At 41.2% G+C, this 21,760-nt stretch overlaps 1 protein-coding gene across 4 annotated transcripts in view; it reads right to left on the reverse strand.

Annotated features, from left to right (window-relative positions):
• Positions 1–21,760, reverse strand: part of USP32 (ubiquitin specific peptidase 32) — a 221,372-nt gene that overhangs the window by 6,552 nt on the left and 193,060 nt on the right. For all 4 annotated transcript variants that reach the window (XM_023204689.2, XM_023204687.2, XM_023204688.3 and 1 more), the window contains 5 exons: positions 21,442–21,653; positions 13,825–14,009; positions 8,089–8,175; positions 5,478–5,598; positions 366–557 (listed from right to left, as the gene is read on the reverse strand). In XM_023204689.2, the coding sequence (XP_023060457.2) occupies positions 366–557; positions 5,478–5,598; positions 8,089–8,175; positions 13,825–14,009; positions 21,442–21,653 (797 nt within the window). The remainder of the gene's footprint in view (positions 1–365; positions 558–5,477; positions 5,599–8,088; positions 8,176–13,824; positions 14,010–21,441; positions 21,654–21,760) is intronic.

The raw sequence follows: 21,760 nt of genomic DNA on the forward strand, positions 1-21,760 counted from the left end.
TAGAGTCCACAAAGGGCCAGCCTAAGCTTCCTCTCTCCACAGAGCCAGAAGTTCACCCTCTCCTGAAGTTCAAATTCACCATGTTTTACCCCTTGTGGCAGTTCTCACATCGCACTGAATTGCAGTTACTGGTGTACCTGACTGATCCCTTCTTCTAGGTTATAAGCTCTTTAGGAAAAGGAACTACCAAATATTTGTAGAAAGATTCATCTCTATACTCAACATAAAAACCTTGTACAGAAAGTGTTTTAAACACTGCTGCAGGAAGGGTCTTATTCTCAGAAATAACAAAACCTCATGTTTGTTCATGTCTTCTTTCTTTTACGCTACATTCCTACTCTCTCAGAGGTAGGACTGTAACATACCAGGATGGGTGGAAGCCTCCAGAGATCCAGCTTCTTTGTTGCTAAGCAGTGGGTCTTACACTTGGAACAGTAGTACATCTCATTTTCCCCTAGCTCTTCCTCACTGGTGAAAGCACGGAGACAGCTGTCCAGGTTGATGGGCTCAGCTTGTGCTCGCCGACTCTGCTCCACACTCTCATGCTCATCGACAACCTGCAGGTAGAGGGAACAGGAGGAAAGGGGTGTGTGGGAAGGCATTTAAAGTGGTGATCTAGCTATGCATCAACCTCTCGGTCACTTACCCTTATTTTACTCTATATAAGGAAAAAGAAAATACAACTGGCTGGGTACGGTGGCTCATGCCTGTAATCCCAGCACTTTAGGAGGCCAAAGTGGGGGAACTGCTTGAATCCAGGAGTTCGAAACCAGCCTGGCCAACAGAGTGAGACCCTGTCTCTGTAAAATAAAAATCTAAAAATTGGCCGGGCGTTGTGGCACATGTCTGTAGTCCCAGATACTCAGCAGGACTGCTTGAGCCTGGGAGGTAGAGGTTGCAGTAAGCTGTGATTATGCCACTGCACTCCAGCCCAGATGACAGAGAGAGACCTTGTCTCAAAAATAAGGGAAAAGAAAACACAACCCAAACTAGAGTCTAAGCAAATACAGCACCTACACATTTATTCACAAATGTTACATCGGTAACATTCTGGATAAAATTTACATTTATATGACCATAGCTTTTCTTGAAAAATTTTTGAATGCTTCAAAATGACAAAAACAAAAATTACTGCATTTATTTAACAACTTTGGAATCCTATAAGGGATTACATGTGAGCTGGCCCTCAAGCCAGGAGTGCTGATAGAAAGCCATTTATTTTTAATCAGAAAGCCAGAGCATTATTAGTGTGCTGCAGACTTTACAGAGGCTAGGAGAAATAACATGAAACGCAGAAGCCAGATCTGGATGAGATAAGGGCACAGAAAAGCTCACCATGAGAAGACACCACAGCAGAGCATGAAACCCTACAGGGTACAACTCATTTGCATCTGATCCCATGTAACACAGAGTTATCAGAATACCAAGTCTATAATTATCTGTCTCCTCCCTCATGGGGCCTTTTTATCTGAGATGGCAACAAAAGGAAGAGCAAGCTCAAGAGTGTGCTGCTTTTGTTGAGAAGGTCCCTAATACCCACCCAAACCTTTGGGGTCCTGTTAATCAGCATATTAGGCTGTGGAGCAAGAAGGAGTTAAGTATAAGAAAGGAGAGAGAGCAAAGAGTAGGTGGGGTGCAGGGTTGTATGTCGGGGGTGGTGTGGAATGAAGAAGAAGGAGAGAAAGAAGGATCTAGAGCGCAACAGAAAAAAAAAGAATTTTTCCCTCTCTATTCCTGGCTGCTACCTGACAATCAATCAAGAACCACAGAGCTGGGATCCTTCTGTTTGTCCCTCTAATGTATGGGAAGGTGGGTGAAGCATCAGGGTTATAGATGCTACCAAGAGACTTCACACAGTATATATTTGTGTCCCAAAGCAGAGCCCGGACTACAAGGCCCCCACTGACTGCCTCTCAGTGGCAAAGGTCACGTATGTCCATCACCCACCCTATTTATTGCTCCTCCCTTCCAGAGGTGAACAGGTTCTCCTGAGGCAACTTCCTCCATGAATTTCCCTTCCTGAAACTCATGATGGGAACATTAGGCTGCCTGGAATACAAATTGGCACAGCTCAAGACATTCAGTTTAGAATGGGTTTTCAGGTGAGACTTTTTCCCTATATGAGAGGATGGTTGAGTCACGAGGCTGTCAAACTAGCAAGGCTGGGTTTGATCATGCAGCTAAGGTTCTAGCACTGCATAACTATCCAGGCTAAAGAGCTCATTTAAAAAGGGGAACTTAGAGGAAAATTCTTTTTTTAGAAAAGGAAATATGGTTTGGACTTGGGTTATAGACTTCTTTTTTGAGTACAAATTCTGTAGAAACAAGATATTAACTGTCATCTTTTGAACTGGTCACTCAAGGAAAAAACTGACGTGCTTCAAAAGGAAACATGTTGTATCATAGTTGTTGGAATGAGTAGAAAAAGGGGTGTATCATATACGATAGTGTTTCTTTTCTCATAGCCAGTTAAATACTATCTCTATTACCTCTACCAGGAATACTTCATAGCCAACCACAAATTAGAGTAAGCTAGTAAAGAATGTTGATTTTATTGACTATATTTTCTGTGGAACACAGGCTATAGTGCTAGATGAAGACAGGGAGGAAAGAAGGCTGATAAAAAACATATTTATGGGCTGCACTGACAATAATTTCTATTTATCAGTAAAATTTCCCAAAGTGATAAAGATTCCCTTTACCTCTTGGGATCTACGCTTAGATCCTCTTCTCTATTTAATTTATTAAACAGTCTATAAATTACTTATAGGCACCCTCTTCTTTTTCAAAGTTGCTTTAAAGTTCTTCTTTAACACAAAACATGGGAAATGAAGTAATAGTTTATATATATTTGTAAGACTATTAAAAAAGGAGAGAGGCCTAATAATTTGTCTAGTTTAATTTTCTTTCTTTCTTTTTTTTGCTTTTTTGAGACAGGGTCTTGCTCTATTACAACCCAGGCTGGAGTGCAGTGGCGAGATCACAGCTCACTGCAGCCTTGATCTCTTGGGCTCAAGCAATCCTCCAACCTCAGCATCCCAAGCAGCTGGGACTTCAGGTGCACACCACCACACCTGGCTAAATTGTGCATTTTTTGTAAAGACAGGGTGACATCATATTGCCCAGGCTGGCATCTAGTTTAATTTTCTACTGAGAATCTGAGGTCCAAACAGGGGAGGAATGTAAAGGATAAGAGTGATTGCCCCTCTATTTTTTTTTCTGATTACCAGGTATAATATTCATGTGGAAATTTTGGAAAGCAGAGAAAAATGTAAAAAGGCAGGGAATCCTTTTATATTGTTAACACAAAGGCAACCACTGTCAAAATATTGGCAGACTTTCTTCTGTCCTTTTTCCTAAATAGTATTTTTTTTCAATATTGAAGGTATTATTTCCAGTATATGCAATTTTATGTCTTGCTTTTAAAAAAACTTTCACATATCATAAGCATATTCCCGTAAATGTTAGCAAAAACTCCTGGTAATCATTTTCAACAACTGCATTATATTTTATCCAATGAACACACCATGCTTTATTTAACCATTCCTCTAATGTGAGAAAAATGTAAGTTGTTAATAAGTTTTACTCTCCTAAAAAATGCTATGATGATATTTGCCTGCAAATTATGGAGTAATTACAGAGTATTCTCCCCTCAGATAAATTCCTAAAAGGGAAATCACTTGAATAAAAAATAAAAAGCATATGGGCAATAATCCCAATTTGAACCAAGGTATCTCTTTTGTCTATGTGACTTTCTAAGCACATACAGAAACCCTACACGTAGGGGAGCCCAGATTAGTCATATGGCCCCACTCCCCAGCAAGGCATCAATAGCCCTTCATTTCCATGGTATCCTAAGTGCATCACTGAAAGTGGAAGTAGGGTAACATTTAACAGGTCACGTAGGCCGTTTCCTATAAGCAGGATGTCCTAAAGAGCTTTTCAGATTGCACACCGGACTTGTTAAAAAGGGGAAGAGATTTATAGAGCCAAATAATTTATCATCATTGACAGTAATGTCTTGTCAGAATAATGCCCTGTCAGATTTTGTGCTGACAAAGATTTATGAATCTATCAACTGGTAAAATTTTCCCTCCTTGCTAGTGAGCATGATCTAGAACATTAGTTTCTCTTCAGCTTTCTTTAGGTTTAGCCTAATGATCTTTCATTTGACAAGCATCCACACATTATATGTATTTCTGGCTAGAAAGGGCTCCCAGGAGCCTTGGTGTGTGGGGCATATTTTGGGATCTAAATAGGAAACTAGGTCTAGAATTGGTAGCTTCCCCAGTCCTCCATAGCATAACAAGACAGAAAAGTCAGTTACTGTTACTAACTTATCCAAAGGGAATGCTTTAAAAAATAGTAAAGGAAATTTCCAACTATCAAGAGTCATAAAAATGCAAAACCACTACAATTCCTCATGTGACTTAAGAAACTCCTTTGACTCTGTTGCTTTTACATATCAGATTCTTAATGTCTTTACCCTTCAAATAATATTTGGTTGATTAAAAACTGCCTGAGGCAAACATTTTTAGGTATGGAGTTAAAACTATTTCTGAAGGAACATTTTCAAAATTTAAAAATTGCTCTGGTCAGAGAGCAACAATAGAAGAATGTGAAGTGTGAAGAGTGGCCATTGAGATGTGCTCTTAGGTACCCAAAATTGAAACATTTCAATCCTTTCTCTAACTTTTCTGATCACTATGTCTATTAAAGATAGCAGTTACAGCCCTGGGACACATTTGAACTAAGTAATTGTGGTTACCAAATGCTGCAACTTCAATAATATTTAACAGAGAGATGCTTATTGATATGTCATGGCCAGACACAGTTTTGTTTCAAGGTTCACTTATTAATATTTTTGAAATTTAATGCCTGCTACAGTTGGATATGGTTTGTCTCCACCAAAATGCATGTTGAAATTGGATCCCCGATGTGGCCTTGTTAGGTGGGGCCTAGTAGGAGGTGTTTGGGTCATGGGGATGAAACTCTCATAAATACTTGGGGCCATTCTTGCAGTAGTGAGTTTCCAAGACAGCATGCTGTTAGAAAGCGAGGATCTTCCTCCTGTTTGGTCCTCCCTCTTGCCTGTGTCTATTCTCCTTTGATTCTCTCTGCCATGTTATGATGCAGCACAGAAGCCTTTGCCAGAAGCCAGGACCGTGTCCTTGAACTTCCCAGGCTGCCGAACAGTAAGCTAAATAAACCTTTCTTCTTTATAAGTTACCAGCCTCATGTACTCTGTTACAGCACCACAAAATGGACAAAGACAATGCCCCAATACAATGAACTCCAGAAGCTGGAAAATGAAAAAGCCCAAGCAAACATGTCAATATATTAGGTGCCACAGAGGATCCCAATGAAGGTTTTTCTGGTTGTTTTTAAATTGTCTAAAACAGAAATGGCATAATAGTTAAACCAGGGGAAATTTCCCATATAAAAACCACCATTTTATGGTGGCCCTAAATACTTACCCTTTCCTGGGATGTTTGATAGCGAAGGTGAAGGGCTGTGGGGTCCCAGTCCACAGCAATATAGGCATTTCCAATGAAAGCTCTGTCTTCCCCACAATCAATTTTACAGCCTCTGCAAAATCTAAAAAGGGGGAAAAGATCCACAGAGGAAGAAATAATTATGAAGGAATCTAAATTTTCTTCATAAAAAATATTCTCCCTTCCTACTTTTCTGCTTTCCTCTTGGGCCTCACAATTTGTCATGAGCTTCTAACTTCAGACTCTGATAAATGTAAGGATATTTATTAATAATTATTATCATTTCAGGGAATCATGCTTTTCACTGTTCAAGTCTTTATTTTTACAAAGTACTTGATAACCATCTGTTAATCACAGGAAGATGTGAACTTTATGGCAAATAAATGACATGGGAATTGGCTGTTTGAGATACTACAGCACTCAAGAAATTCCAAATTCAGTTATTTAATGCTCTGAGGTAGGACAATTTATCTGGTATAACACCTAGCTCCTTGTTTGTAAAATGGCAGATTAAATAAATGCATATAAAAGTTTACAAAGGCCAGGCATGGTGGCTCACACCTGTAATCCCAGCACTTTGGGAGGCCGAGGCAGGTGGATCACCTGAGGTCAGGAGTTTGAGACCAGCCTGACCAACATGGTGAAACCCTGTCTCTACTAAAACTACAAAAATTAGCCAGGCATGGTGGTGGGCATCTATAATCCCAGCTACTCGGGAGGCTGAGGCAGGAGAACTGCTTGAACCCGAGAGGCGGAGGCTGCAGTGAGCCAAGGTCGCACCACTGCACTTCCAGCCTGGGCGATAGAGTGAGATTCTGTTTATTTAAAAAAAAAAAAAAAAAAAAGTTTATAGAGTTGCAGGGGTGGGGTGGGAGATGCGGTAGGGGAGGAGGATATAATATTAAGTCATGGTTCCAATGCCTACTTTATTATTATTATTATTATTATTATTATTTTCTTGAGATGGAGCCTCGCTCTGTCACCTGGGCAGGAGTGCAGTGGCATGATCTCGGCTCACTGCAAGCTCTGCCTCTCGGGTTCTCCTGCCTAAGCCTTCCGAGTAGCTGGGACTACAGGCGTGCGCCACCACGCCCAGCTAAGTTTTTGTATTTTTAGTAGAGACGGGGTTTCACCGTGTTAGCCAGGATGGTCTCCATCTCCTGACCTCATGATCTGCCTGCCTCGGCCTCCTAAAGTGCTGGGATTACAGGTGTGAGCCACCATGCCCAGCTAATGCCTAGTTTAGACTCAGTTTGCTAAGTCTATTGCAGTTCTCTAAAGGTGGACTTTAGTATCATTAGGCACTTTCACTGCTGTAACAGCAATGACCAATCAATCTCCATAACTCTTTAAAAACCAAGAACAGATTTCCAGCAAGGTCTAGTAAAGACTGTTCTACTGTGCTCAGAACTGGCAAACTTACTTATATCTAAGGAGAGGCTTGGCGTGGTGGCTCACACCTATAATCCCAGCATTTTGGGAGGCCAAGGTGAGTGGATCACCTGAGGTCAGGAGTTCAAGATCAGCCTAACATGGCAAAACCCCATTTCTACTACAAATACAAAAATTAGCTGGGTACAGTGGTGCACGCCTATAGTCCCGGTTACTCGGGAGGCTGAGGCAGAAGAATTGCTTGAACCCGGGAGGCGGAGGTTGCAGTGAGCTGAGACTGAGTCACTGCACCCTAGCCTGGGCGACAGAGTGAGACTCCATCTCAAACAAACAAAAAAAAAAGGGGGGGGAAGGAGAAGTTACAGAGTAATAAATGTTTATCACAAGTTATGAATTTGGTATGGACTGTAGAGTTTATAAAATCAGCTAAGTCTCAAAAGCAAAACTTATCTATTGACCTCAAAAGGAAGTGAAAAACTTTTTTGAGATGGAGTTTCGCTCTTATTGCCCAGGCTGGAGTGCAGTGGTGGGACCCTGGCTCACTTCAACCTCCGCCTCCTGGGTTCAAGTGATTCTCCTGCCTCAGCCTCCCAAGTAGCTGGGATTACAGGCATGCACCACCATGCCCCGCTAATTCTGTATTTTTAGTAGAGATGGGGTTTTACTATGTTAGGCTGGTCTCAAACTCCTGACTCAGGTGATCCACCCACCTTGGCTTCTCAAAGCGCTCACAGGTGTGAGCCACGTGCCCAGCCACAATTCTTACGTTTTTTCTTTTCTTTTTTTTCTTTTTTTTTTTTGAGACGGAGTCTCACTCTGTCGCCCAGGCTGGAGTGCAGTGGCCGGATCTCGGCTCACTGCAAGCTCCGCCTCCCGGGTTTACGCCATTCTCCTGCCTCAGCCTCCCGAGTAGCTGGGACTACAGGCGCCTACCACCTCGCCCGGCTATTTTTTTTGCATTTTTTACTAGAGACGGGGTTTCACCGTGTTAGCCAGGATGGTCTCGATCTCCTGACCTCGTGATCTGCCCGTCTCGGCCTCCCAAAGTGCCGGGATTACAGGCTTGAGCCACCGCACCTGGCCCAATTCTTAAGTTTTTCATTGTTCACTAATTACTTCTCAAAACTGGAAATCTTTTGAAAATTTTATAATATCTAAAGCTGAAATTCTACTAAAATAATTCTTTTGCAGGTCACTTTACCTATACCATGGGCACCAAGCACAGGTGTTCCCATCTTTCTGCACAACTCGTAGAGTGAATGGATATTGATAGCCCATACTATCATCACTGAAACAGAAGAGAACAAAAAGAGTGTAAGAAGCATTTTGGGTTCGAGGTCTAACTCCTTTTCATCTTCTCTTGAAGTAATCCTAGGAAGGGGCATTTGCCACAGCAGTATGCTCATGCTGACAGCTCAATGTTACTTACCCTAATCCATTAGCTGCAGCCCTGTACCAAATACACTCTGGCTTCCCATCCTGTATCCGGGTTTACAGAAGGGTAGACATAAAACTGCCAGATGTCTCTAAGGGAGTCCATGTGGCCCACGAAAATTTTACAAGATAAGCTAATCATAAAATCAAATACCAATTATCCTTCATCCTTAATTCTATCAGAGGATTTAATTCACATTAAACTAAAATAATTAGATCTTTCCATGACAAGACCACTGACACATTGCAGAAAGCTGTATATTTAGAAGTCTTCTTTAATCAGAATCGCTGATGTGGTACATGCTAAGTACCGCCTTAACTACTCAGAGTTATAAGCTTTTTAGAGTAACTTCTTTTAACTGTCAATGATTATGTCAAGATGGCCCAGTGACTTTTCCAACTTTAAAAAAAATTTACTCATCCTTGCCCTAACAAGGAGCAATGCAACAATTTATACATGTTATTGAAACATAAGTTGTACACCTTAGATGTATATACAATTCCTACTTGTCACTTATAGTTCAATAAAGCTGGAGGTAGGGGAGAAAGAAGCAATGCAAGGAATATAACATAAGAGTGGCATACTTTACAGCTCATGTGGCAACTGATAGTGGTTATTACATGGGCTACTGAAGGTAATGAAACCATGATAAAGAGTCACTGTAAGGGCAAAAGTGAGAATCATATCTGACACAGGACTTCCCATCTTTCTGCATAACTCGTCCAGTGAATGACCATTGATAGCCTGTACTGTCTAGTACCATATGCAAATCAGGCCAGCAATAAGTGAGGAATCAAAAGAAAGATAACGGGATAAAACAATCAAGTAGCACTCTCACAGAAAGCTGAGCAGCACTTCTCTTCTGAAAATTTCTTTTACCTTTTTGCTCTAACTGAATGAAGCCTGGCTTTCTTGAGAATCCTGCTTCTCCTGCAGACTTTTTCCATGTTTTTTGAGACAGAGTATCACTCTGTCACCCAGGCTGCAGTGCAATGGCATGATTATGGCTCACGGTAGCCTCCACCTTTCTGGGCCCAGGTGATCCTCCCACCTCAGCCTCCCAAGTAGCTAGGATTACAGGCACGCACCACGATACCAGGCTAATTTTTACATTTTTTTGTAAAGACAGCATTTTGCCATGTTGTCCAGGCTGGTCTTGAACTCCTGGGCTCAAGTGATCCTCCTGCCCCAGCCTCCTGAAGTGATGAGATTACAGGTGTGAGTCACCACACCCTACCCCCTGCACTTTTTATTCTCATACATTCCAGAACCTGGAGGTAAAATAGATCTCTTCCTTACTCCTATGCCACTTGTACATGATTTCTTCTTCCTTCCTTTTCTAAAACATTCCAGCTGCTTTGTAGCTTGTGCTACTGAATTATGCCACCTGCTATTCCTCCTTGGAAGGTAGATCCCTTCTTTACTCACTAAAGATTGCAGCACCGAGTTCACTGTGTTTTTTCTCCACCACTTCTCCTGTTATTATTCTTGGTGACATCAACATCAATGTAATTAATACAACAGTAACTTCTCTCTTCCAACAATAACTTCCTCCACCCCATATGTAAACCCTCTCTAAATGTCATATTCTAGACCTTGTGAATACAAACTTTTCTGCCTCCAATATATCAATTCCAAGTATCCTACTTTGCAACCACCACCTCCTATCTTTTTGGGTCACTTACTTATTCAAACATCCCTATTTTAATATTTTAATGATTCTTTTACCCAAGAGAAACCTCCAATCGCTGCCCTGAAATCCTTACTTTCCTCTTTACCCACTGTCCCTGAAAATAGTCACTCTTCTACACAGACCCTGAATTCCAGGATTTTGTTCATTTAATCTAAAATTTCAAATTCATTGACATAAACACTCAATAAGTCAAGAACTATACAATGAAAACTCATGTATTCATTACCCAACTATAATAATCATCAACTCCAGGTCACTCTTATTTCATCCATAACTTTACCAAGTACCACTAGAATCAGGTGAGAGCTACCATGCCTGGGCTATCTTTTTTAATGTCCAAAGGACCATTCTCTCTTTAACCCATTCCAATCTCTACTCCTTTATCTATACTAAAATAGCTTTCACAAAGATCACCAAAGACCATTTTATCAAATCCAGCAGGCAATTCCCAGTCCTCTGTAGCATTTGAAATGACTACCACTCCTTTCTTGAAATACTTTCTTCACTTAACTCCTGGTTTTCTTCTTACATTACAGGCTGCTCCTTCTCAATCTCTCTCTCTCTTTCTTTCCTTCTTTTTTTTTTTTTTTTGAGACAGAATCTTGCTCTGTCTGCCAGGCTGGAGTCAGTCGTACAATCTCAGCTCACTGCGACCTCCACCTCTAGGGTTGAAGCGATTCTCATGCCTCAGCCACCCAAGTAGCTGGGATTACAGGCATGTACCACCATGCCTGGCTAATTTTTGCATTTGTAGTAGAGATGGGGTTTTGCCATGTTGGGCAGGTTGGTCTTGAACTCCTGGCCTCAAGTGATCCTCCCACCTTGGCCTCCCAAAGTGCTGGGATTACAGGCATGAGCCACTGCACCCAGCCTCAATCTCTTTTGACGCTTCTTTTTCCCTTTTTAATCTGTAAATGTCGGAATGCATTACGAACTCAGTTCAGAGTTCACGTAGAGATCATGGGACTCTTCTCTATTTAACTCTCACTCTCTAAATGTTAATCATCTGGTCTCAGGGCTTTAAATATCACCTATTTGTTGATGACATCTATATTTATATCTCCAGCAAAGGGCATTCAAGTGAATTTCTCACTTGAATACATAATAGACTTCTTGAACCTAACTTGATTCTTGTCATTTCTTGCCCAAACATGCTCCTTCTCCGGTTTTCCTTTTTCCATTAAATTGTACCACAATTCACAAACAATTGCTCAGGGTAAAAAGCCAGCCTGGGCTGGGTGCAATGGCTCATGCCTGTAATCCCACCACTTTGGGAGACTGAGGTGGGATCATGAGGTCAGGAGATCGAGACCATCCTGGCCAACACGATGAAACCCTGTCTCTACTAAAAATACAAAACTTAGCCAGGCGTGGTGGCATGTACCTGTACTCCCAGCTACTCGGGAGAGTGAGGCAGGAGAATTGCTTGAACCTGGGAGGCAGAGGTGCAGTAAGCCAAGGTCGTGCCACTGCACTCCAGCCTGGCGACACAGCAAGACTCCAGCTCAAAAAAAAAAGAAAAACAAAAAACAAAAAACAAAAAAAAAGGCAGCCTGGATTCCCTTTTCCCTATGCTCCACATCCAATTAATTAGCAAGTCCCAGGAAAAGCCCTAGTCTAGAAGCCCTTTAATTCAATTACTTCACTTCAAATTTAATCTTGTCCAACTTTCATCTTTACTAAACACAACATTCATCAACTGAACTGCTTATCTATTATTTGCAGTTTTCCTTTAGGATTTATTTAAATCTTAAATATAATTATTTATTTAAATAACTTATTTTGGCCGGGTGCGATGGCTCATGCCTGTAATCCCAGCACTTTGGGAGGCTGAGGCGGACAGATCGCTTGAGGTCAGGAGTTTGAGACCAGCCTGGCCAACATGGTGAAACTCTGTCTCTACTAAAAATACAAAAATTAGGCTGGGCACGGTGGCTCATGCCTGTAATCCCAGCACTTTGGGAGGCCGAGGCGGGTGGATCATGAGGTCAGGAGATGGAGACCATCCTAGCTAACACGGTGAAACCCTATCTCTACCAAAAATACAAAAAAAAAAAAAAAAATTAGCCAGGCATGGTGGCGGGTGCCTGTAGTCCCAGCTACTTGGGAGGCTGAGGCAGGAGAATGGCGTGAACCTAGGAGGTGGAGCTTGCAGCGAGCCGAGATCGTGCTGCGCCACTGCACTCCAGCCTGGGCAACAGAACAAGACTCCATCTCAACAAAAAAAAAAAAAAAAAAAAAAATAGCCCGGTGTGGGGGCGGGCACCTGTAATCCCAGCTACTCGGGAGGATGAGGCAGGAGAATCACTTGAACGCAGGAGGTAGAGGCTGCATTGAGCTGAGACTGCGCCACTGCACTCCAGCCTGGGTAACACAGCGAGACTCTGTCTCAAAGAAATACAAAATAAAAATAAATAAATAACTTATTTAAGTAAAGATTTATTTAAATCTTTAAATTTAAATCTGGCCAGGTGTGGTGGCTCACACCTGTAATACCAGCACTTTGGGAGGCCGAGGTAGGTGGATCACTTGAGGCCAGGAGTTTGAGATAAGCCTGGCCAACATGGTGAAACCCTGTCTCTACTAAAAATACAAAAATTAGCTGGGTGTGGTTGTGAGCACCTATAATCCCAGCTACTCAGGTGTCTGAGGCATGAGAATCACTTGAACCTGGAGGTGGAGTTTGCAGTGAGCCAAAACTGCACCACTGCACTCCAACCTGGATGACAAATTAATAATCTGCCTCAAAAAAAAAAAAAAAAAAAAGATTTATCCTAAGCCCTACCCTAATCATCAGAAGACCCCATATCATAACAAATAAGTAAAGAACTTTTTTTTAGTTCCCATAAAACAGAACTCTTATTTGTACCATGATAGCAAGAAAACGATCTACAGGCCCACTGTGGTGGCTCACACCTATAATCTCAGCACTTTGGGAGGCTGAGGTGGGCAGATCACCTGAGGTTGGGAGTTTGAGACCAGCCTAACCAACATGGAGAAACCCCATCTCTATGAAAAATACAAAATTAGCCAGGCATGGTGGGGCATGCCTATAATCCCAGCTACTCGGGAGGCTGAGGCAGGAGAATCATTTGAACCCGGGAGGTGGAGGTTGCAGTGAGCCATGATTGTGCCGTTGCACTGCAGCCTTGGCAACAAGAGCGAAACTCTGTCGTAAAAAAAAAAGAAAGAAAAAGAAAAAGAAAATGATCTACAATTTCATTGAGATAAAAATAAGACATCATCACAATCCCTACTAATCAAAGAGAACAGTGGTAGGAAAAAGGGAAAGAAAACAGAAAATATTTATTATTTTTATCTAGATTTGTGTAATTACTTCATGTTAGAATGACATGGTATGGGAAAAAGAAAAAAGAATGACATGGTATGGAAATAATCCAACAGAATTATTTTTTGTATCATGAGACTTTTCAGAGTTTATGTATGCAATCACTCTCATTCTGAATTTCAGAGGACTGAGATTATACAAATTTCCTGGTGAATTCATACTCTCTACTTTTGCAACACAGAAGACAAGGATATTACTTGAAGCATTAGCAGGACGAATCGAGGCAAAAGATTAGAGAATGGAAGGATTATTAGACACTAGAATGTTTGGCAAAAGGAAGCTGTATGGTCTCTCCTACTCCAAATAACAAACCAAATGGTTGAATTGTATGCTTTCTGCGTGGTTCTTCCTAGAGTGATTAACTTGACATAGGCTGGGTCCTATCAGTCACACAGAATTCATATAAATTATTTTTCTAGAGTTTTGAAACCACAGGTTTAGATGGATCCCCTGAACTTACCAATCCTGGGCATGATTACTAGCTTCCTGAGGTGGGAGTGGGCTCGCTAACCGGGACACTTGAATCCAAACTGCATCATATAGGTCTTTCTTCCGGGTATGCACAGTACATGGAACAATCAGTGGCATTCCAAAGAGGCTGGGGCGATTCTTCTGAGATGACAGGAAATACAGTTCTGTCCTCATCTATATGTACAAACAAGAGAATAGAGAGTTGAGAAGACAGGCCTTTGATTCCTTCCTTTAGTTCTAACCCTGCCAATAACAGGCATTATCACCATTTCAAATTAGTCACTATCATATTCTTCTCTATATTTATAAAGCCATCTTTATTGACACAAAGAGAACGGTTACAGTGGAGTCATTAAAAGGGCTGAGGTATTGCCAGTTTTAAAGTTGTTGCCTGTTCTGTGAAACTTGGGTTTCAGCAATTAATATATTCAAACCACAGTTTTCTTTGATAAACAATTCTCACATACAGTGAATCAAATGTAAAAACTAGTAATAGCTTCATAGCTAAAGGCTTTTAAACAATTAAGACTCTTTCTTTCTCCAGAAAATATGCCAGTAAGCTGGGTGTGGTGGCTCATGCCTGTAATCCCAGCACTTTGCGGGGCTGAGGCAAGAGGATCCCTTGAGCCCAAGAGTTTGAGATCAGCCTGGGCAATGTAGGGAGACCATATCTCTATAAAGAAATAAATACAATTAGCTGGGCATGGTGGCATGTGTCTGTAGTCCCAGCTATACAGAAGGCTGAGGAGGGAGGATTGCTTGAGTCTGGCAAGTTGAGGGTGCAGTGAGCTGTGATCGTACCACTGCACTCCAGCCTGGAAGGTAGAGTGAGACCCTGTCTCAAAAAAGACAAAGAAATGAAAAGATGCCAGTGGAAAAAAAAAAAGACTCTCTCAACTATAGTTTTCTAGGGATAAGCTGTGGATAGTGGTTGTTGGAGTAGCAATTCCCAAAGTTTTGGAGATTTGTGAAACCTAGTAATTTTGTTTTGTAACAAGCTTATCCACCTTCCTAAAAGCAGTTAAGTGCTTTTAATCTTTTTTTTTGTTTGTTTTTTTAAATACATGATAGGATAAAAGTAAGGTAAAAATTTTAAAAATTTGCTTTGAGTATGTTAAAGAGATTTTTTTTTTTTTTTTGAGACGGAGTCTCACTCTGTCACCCAGGCTGGAGTGCAGTGGTGCAATCTCAGCTCACTGCAAGCTCTGCCTCCCAGGTTCACGCCATTCTCCTGTCTCAGCCTCCCGAGTAGCTGGGACTGCAGGCGCCTGCCACCATGCCCGGCTAACTTTTGTGTTTTAGTAGAGATGGGGTTTCACCGTGTTAGCCAGGATGGTCTCGATCTCCTGGCCTCATGATCCGCCTGCCTTGGCCTCCCAAAGTGCTGGGATTACAGGTGTGAGCCACTGCGCCTGGTGTTAAAGAGATTTTAATGATATTCCTTAATATAGAGATATTGCACAGAATTATCCCGGAAATGGCTGTTTAATAAACATTTAGTGTAATGGAATGGTTGGTGAGGGTTCAAGCTTATTCAAAGCTGCCGACCCTTTGAACATGTAATTCCCTAAGAAGTTTGGTATTTACTGAGTAGTTAGAAAAGCTAAATCAACAACTTATCAACTCACTAGGGGTTAAGTTAGCTAGTTTCTATGTAAAAAGACCCTTCTTTATTCAGATTATTAAGCATTTTATTTTGCCATTTTCATTTAAGCTTAAATATGTAATTTTAAGACCCTATTTCATATGTTACTATTATTATAAGACCCAGAGAAATCCAGACAGAGTTCAGTTCAAATATTTTATAAAATTTTAAAATGTAGCTAAATCCACAAAATTTTCTTTTTTTTTTTTTTTGAGACGGAGTCTTGCTCTGTCGCCTGGGCTGGAGTGCAGTGGCCGGATCTCAGCTCACTGCAAGCTCCGCCTCCTGGGTTTATGCCATTCTCCTGCCTCAGCCTCCCGAGTAGCTGGGACTACAGGCACCAGCCACCTTGCCCGGCTAGCTTTTTGTATTTTTTAGTAGAGACGGGGTTTCACCGTGTTAGCCAGGATGGTCTCGAACTCCTGACCTCGTGATCCGCCCGTCTCGGCCTCCCAAAGTGCTGGGATTACAGGCTTGAGCCACCGCGCCCGGCCAAATCCACATAATTTTCATCCTCTCATTAAGGAACTTCCCCTAGTGCCCTAGGGCCCCTACTTTCTCAGTTACTACTGAGATAAATTCTACTCCCAGTTATTAACATGGTTAGAAACTTCAAGCCAGGGCCAGGTGCAGTGGCTCACGCCTGTAATCCCAACACTATGGGAGGCCAAGGCGAGCGGATCATGAGATCGGGAGCTCGAGACCAGCCTGGCCAACACGGTGAAACCTCATCTCTACTAAAAATACAAAAATTAGCTGGGCATGGTGGCAGGCACCTGTAGTCCCAGCTACTTAGGAGGCTGAAGCAGGAGAATCACTTGAACCCAGGAGGCAGAGGGTGCAGTGAGCAGAGATGCCATTGCATTCCAGCCTGGGCGACGACAGCAAGACTCCGGCTCAAAAAAAAAAAAAAAAAGAAAGAAAGAAAGAAACTTTAAGCCAAGGGCTACTAATTCAGAGAAAAAAAAATTAGAGGTAAAAAGAATACATTTCTGGCTTGGTACGGTGGCTCACGCCTGTAATTCCAGCACTTTGGGAGGCCAAGGTGGGTGGATCACCTGAAGTCAGTTCGAGACCAGCCTGATCAACACAGAGAAACCCTGTCTCTACTAAAAATACAAAATTAGGCGGGCATGGTGGTGCATGCCTGTAATCCCAGCTACTTGGGAGGCTGAGGCAGGAGAATCGCTTGAACCCAGGAGGCGGAGGTTGCGGTGAGTTGAGATCGCACCACTGCACTCCAGCCTGGTCAACAAGAGTGAAACTCCATTGCAAAAAAAAAAAAAAAAAAACACACAAAAAACCATTTTAAATTATTATCACAAAGCAACTAGCTTTCCATTACCAGTGAGTTTAAGAAACAGAATATAGTGAGCACTCAAAAGCCTCCCATTTGCTTCCTCCAAATCACAAATTCTCCCTTCCTCACAAAGGTAACTATTATTCTAAATGTTACAGTAATCACTTTCTTGTTTTTTTTTTTTTTTTTTTTTTACAGTTTGATATCCTATGCAGAAGTAAAGAAACACTAGATTTCATTTTCCCTGTTTTAAAAGTTTTTATTTATAAATATAATTACTTAATTCTCCTTTTTTTTGGAGACAGGGTCTAGCTCTGTCATCCAGCCTGGAGTGTAGTAGTGTGATCTCAGCTCGCTGCAACCTCCACCTTCTGGGCTTAAGAGATTCTCTTGCCTCAGCTTCCCGAGTAGCTGGGACTACAGGTGTGTGGCACCATACCAGCTAATTTCTGTATTTTCTGTAGAGACAGGGTTTCACCATGTTGCCCAGGCTGGTCTTAAACTCCTGGGCTCGAGCAATTGGCTCACCTCAGCCTCCCAAAATGCTGAGATTACAGGTGTGAGCCACTGTGCCTAGCCTAATTCTTTTGTGTCTGGCTTCTTTCCATCAACATTAGGTTTATGAGATTCATTTATACTGGATATAACTACAAATTCATTCATTTTCATTCCTGTATAATGTTCCATTATCTTAATATATCTCAACTTCCCAATCCCTTCTACAACTAATGGACATTTAATGTTTTCATTTTGGGGCTACTACAGATAATGCTGCTACGAATATCCTTGTACATATCTCCTGGTACACAAATCTTTTGGGTGGATACCTACAGGCAGAACTGCTTATCTTTAACTGGAAAACTGTATTCCAAAGTAGTTGTATTAATTTATATTCTCATCAGCATGGTATGAGAGTTCCTGTTGCTCTACTTAGCAACTCTGTCAGTCTGTTTAATTTTACCTGTTCAGGTGAGTGCACTGATATCATATTGTTTTAATTTACATTTCACTGATTACTAGTGTTGTTGATCACTTTTTTTTTTTTTTTTTTTTGAGATGGAGTCTTGCTCTGTTGCCCAGGCTACAATGCAATGGCGTAATCTTGGCCCATTGCAACCTCTGCCCATGGGATTCCAGCGATTCTCCTGCCTCAGCCTCCCAAAGTAGCTGGGACTACATCAACGACCACCACGCCCAGCTAATTTTTGTATTTTTAGTAGAGACAGGGTTTCACCATATTGGCCAGGCTGGTCTTGAACTCCTGACCTTGTGATCCGTCCATCTCAGCCTCTCAAAGTGCTGGGATTATAGGCATGAGTCACCGCACCCAGCCAAGTTATCAATTTTAATGAAGTCCAATTTAATCTTTTCTTTTATATGAGTAGTGTCAGGAATGTATTCACCATTATTATCTTTCAAGGGCTGTTTCATTGTTTTGCTTTCAAATTTAGCTCTATAGTCCACTTGGAATTGTGGTGAAAGGTAGGTGCCAAGTTTCATATGGATATCTAATTGTCCCAGCACCACCTGCTGAGAAAACTCTTTTTCTCCCACCACTCTGCAATGTTATCTTTGTTATAAATCAGGTGTTCATACATTTGTGAACTGGTTTCTGGGCTCTCTATTCTATCCCAATGGTCTATTTGTCTTTTCTTATACCAGTATGACATATTATTTTAAGTATCATATCTTTGTGAAATAAATCTTGATATCTGGATGATATCCAATCTTGATGATATCCTCATACCTTATTCTTCTTCAAGAGTATCTTGGTTATTCCTGGTGCTTTGTATTTCCACGTATGAGAATCAGCTTATTAACTGACACACCACACACGCGCAGACTTTGCATTTTTATTGGGATTGTGCATTGTCATCTGTAGATCAGTTTGTAGAGAACTGATATCTTAAAATATAGAGTCTTCTAATCCATGAACATGGTTTATTCCTTCCAATATTAAAGTCTTCTTTAACTTCTATCAATATATTATTTTCTATATAGATGTCTTATGTGTCATTTTTAAAGTTTATTCCTAGGTACTTAATTTTTTCTCACCATTTAATCTTTTTGATACTAAGATAAATAATATCTGTAGTTGAGTTGAATGGTGGCCCCTAAAACAGTATATCCATGTTCTAACCCCTAGAACCAGTAAATGTGACCTAATTTGGTAAAAAGATGTTTGCAGATATAATTAAGTTGAGGATGTCAAGATGAGATCATCCTGGATTATCTGGGTGGGCCCTAAATTCAATGATAAGTATCCTTATCAGAGAAAGACAGAGAGGAGGAGAAGGCCACATGAAGAGGCAGGGATTGCAATTAGGTAGTCACAAGCCAAAGAATGCCTGGAGCCACCAGAGGTTAGAAGAGACAAGAAAGCATTCTCTCCTAGAACCTTTGGAGGAAGCCCCCACACTACTGAAACCTTGGTTTCAGACTTCTGGCCTCCAGACGGTGAAAGAATAAATTTCTGAGCTGGGTGCAGTGGCTCACACCTATAATCCCAGCACTTTGGGAGGCTGAGGCAGGCAAGTCACAAGGTAAGGAGATCAAGACCATCCTGGCCAATATGGTGAAACCCCATCTCTACTAAAAATACAAAAATTAGCCAGGCATGGCAGTGTGCGCCTGTAGTCCCAGCTACTCGGGAGTCTGAGGCAGGAGAATTGCTTGAACCCAGGAGGCGGAGAGGCTGCAGTGAGCTGAGATTGCGCCATTGCACTCCAGCCTGGGCAACAGAGCAAGACTCCGTCTCAAAAAAAAAAAAAAAGCAAAAAAAAACCCAAAAAAGAATGTATTTCTGTTGTTTAAAGCCACCAAATTTATGGTAATTTGTTTTAGTAGTCCTAAGAAACCAATACAGTACCTTTTTTACAATTTCATTTTCTCTTGTTGCTGCTATACAATCAATTTACTTGCTTTTTTATTGACTTTGCATCCTTACAAAGCTCAGTTCATCTGCTCTTTACATGAGTAGAGAACAGAATATCTTATCCAATAAATATAATAAATAAGATGGGAATAAAAAATAAAAATAGAGTAAATTTTTGAAGAGGTAGGGGTAACGGATGGATCTTAGAAATGATCTAGAAGCCCTGCTCTCCTTTGTTTTATGAAATTAGGACACTAAAGTCCAAAGAGCTCGACCAGCTATCTAGTGGCAGCATTAGAACTAAAACATAGGTTGCTAAATGCCTAGTTCAGTGCCCTTTCTACTCTACCAAGTTGCCACTATACCTGATGACTACCTCCTCTTTAACCATTATCCACTGACCAGTTTTCAAACCTTCCTTTTTCTTTTTTACCAAACAGTCAACTTTTAATGCAATAGTTATATATTAGACTATCAAGAGAGGAATTATGCACAACTTGATTTTGCCCAAGAACATTCTTGTGTCCTCTAAGAAAACAACAACAACCCAAACTTTTCCAAAGCCGTCCGCATTTATGTGACAGTGAAGATGTACATACCTACATAAACACACAGGAAACATAAATTTTGTGTGTGTGTTGGGTTTTGTTTTTTTCTTATTTTTTTAGAGACAAAGTCTCACTTATTGCCTAGGTTGGAGTGGAGTGGTTATTTACAGGTGTGAGCATCATAGCATCTTATAGTTTCAAAATCCTGTCTTCAAGGGATCCTCTGGCTTAGGAGACACTTTTTTTTTTTTTTTTGAGACAAAGTCTTGCTTTATTTATTTTTTGAGACAAAGTCTTGCTTTATCACCCAGGCTGGAGTGCTGTGGCACAATCTTGGCTCACTGCAACCTCTGCTGACCGGATTCAAGCAATTCTCCTGCCTCAGCCTCTCGAGTAGCTGGAACTATAGGTGCATGCCGTCATGCTCAGTTAATTTTTGTATTTTTAGTAGAGATGGGGTTTCACCACGTTGGCCAGGTTGTTCTCAAACTCCTGACCTCAGGTGATCCACCTGCCTCAGCCTCCCAAAGTGCTGGGATTACAGGTGTGAGCCATGGCGCCCAGTCATTTTCTTTCTTTCTTTTTTTTCTTTTTTTGAGACAGAGTCTTGCCAAGGCTGGAATGCAGTGGTACAAGCAAGCATGGCTCACTGTAGCTTTGACATCCTAGTCTCAAGTGATCCTCCTGCCTCAGCCTCCAGAGTAGTTGAGACTATAGGCATACACCATCATGGCGGCTTAGTTTTTTTTTTTTTTTTTTTTTTTTTGGTAGAGATGAGGTTTCACTATGTTGCCCAGGCTAGCCTTGAACTCCTGAGCTAAGGTGATCCTTCCGCCTCAGCCTCCCAAAGTGTTGGGATTACAGGTGTGAGCCACTGCACCTGGCCAGGAGATACACATTTTTAAAGAAAGTAGTACTCAGATGCACTGACTATCCTGTTGCCTCTTAATATACGGATGAGGAATGTCATTTCATACATTAGCCATCATGAGTAATACTAAATCCTGGCTCTGAGCATTTATATTAGCATATATAATACATTGAAAATGCATTCATAGCATCAGATTTTGAGGACAGGATAAAAAAATTTAAAAAAAATTTGTAAAATTATTAAATTTTTAAAAGTTAAAGAAAAAAAGAGAAGAAAATGCATTCAGTGATGTTGCAAAGACAGAAAATGGCTATTTCACAAATGACACTAGCAAGACCGGCAGTGAGTTGCCTAACATTTAACTAACCATTTTTCGGTGGACTGCAATGATGTAACCTGTAAAGGGGCTATCAGGAAGAGATGACATGTGACCATTAACCATTCCATTTGTGAAGTTCTTCTCAGTTCCACATGGCACAACAGTGTTTGGCATTCCATTGGGGATGAATATTGGTCGGGGTAGATCCCCATTGGTAGTTAAGGTGAACATTCCATTTGTAGATGGCGAAGAGGAGAAATCTACAAATTCAAAGATAAGTACAGCATCATAAGCTTGTGGTACTTTTATCTTTGCTCTTTTCTCAAGTATCCTGAGGACCAGAGACAGTGTAGTCTCTTAATACAGG

The sequence above is a fragment of the Piliocolobus tephrosceles genome, chromosome 16, assembly GCF_002776525.5.
Source record: "Piliocolobus tephrosceles isolate RC106 chromosome 16, ASM277652v3, whole genome shotgun sequence".
NCBI lineage: Eukaryota > Metazoa > Chordata > Mammalia > Primates > Cercopithecidae > Piliocolobus > Piliocolobus tephrosceles.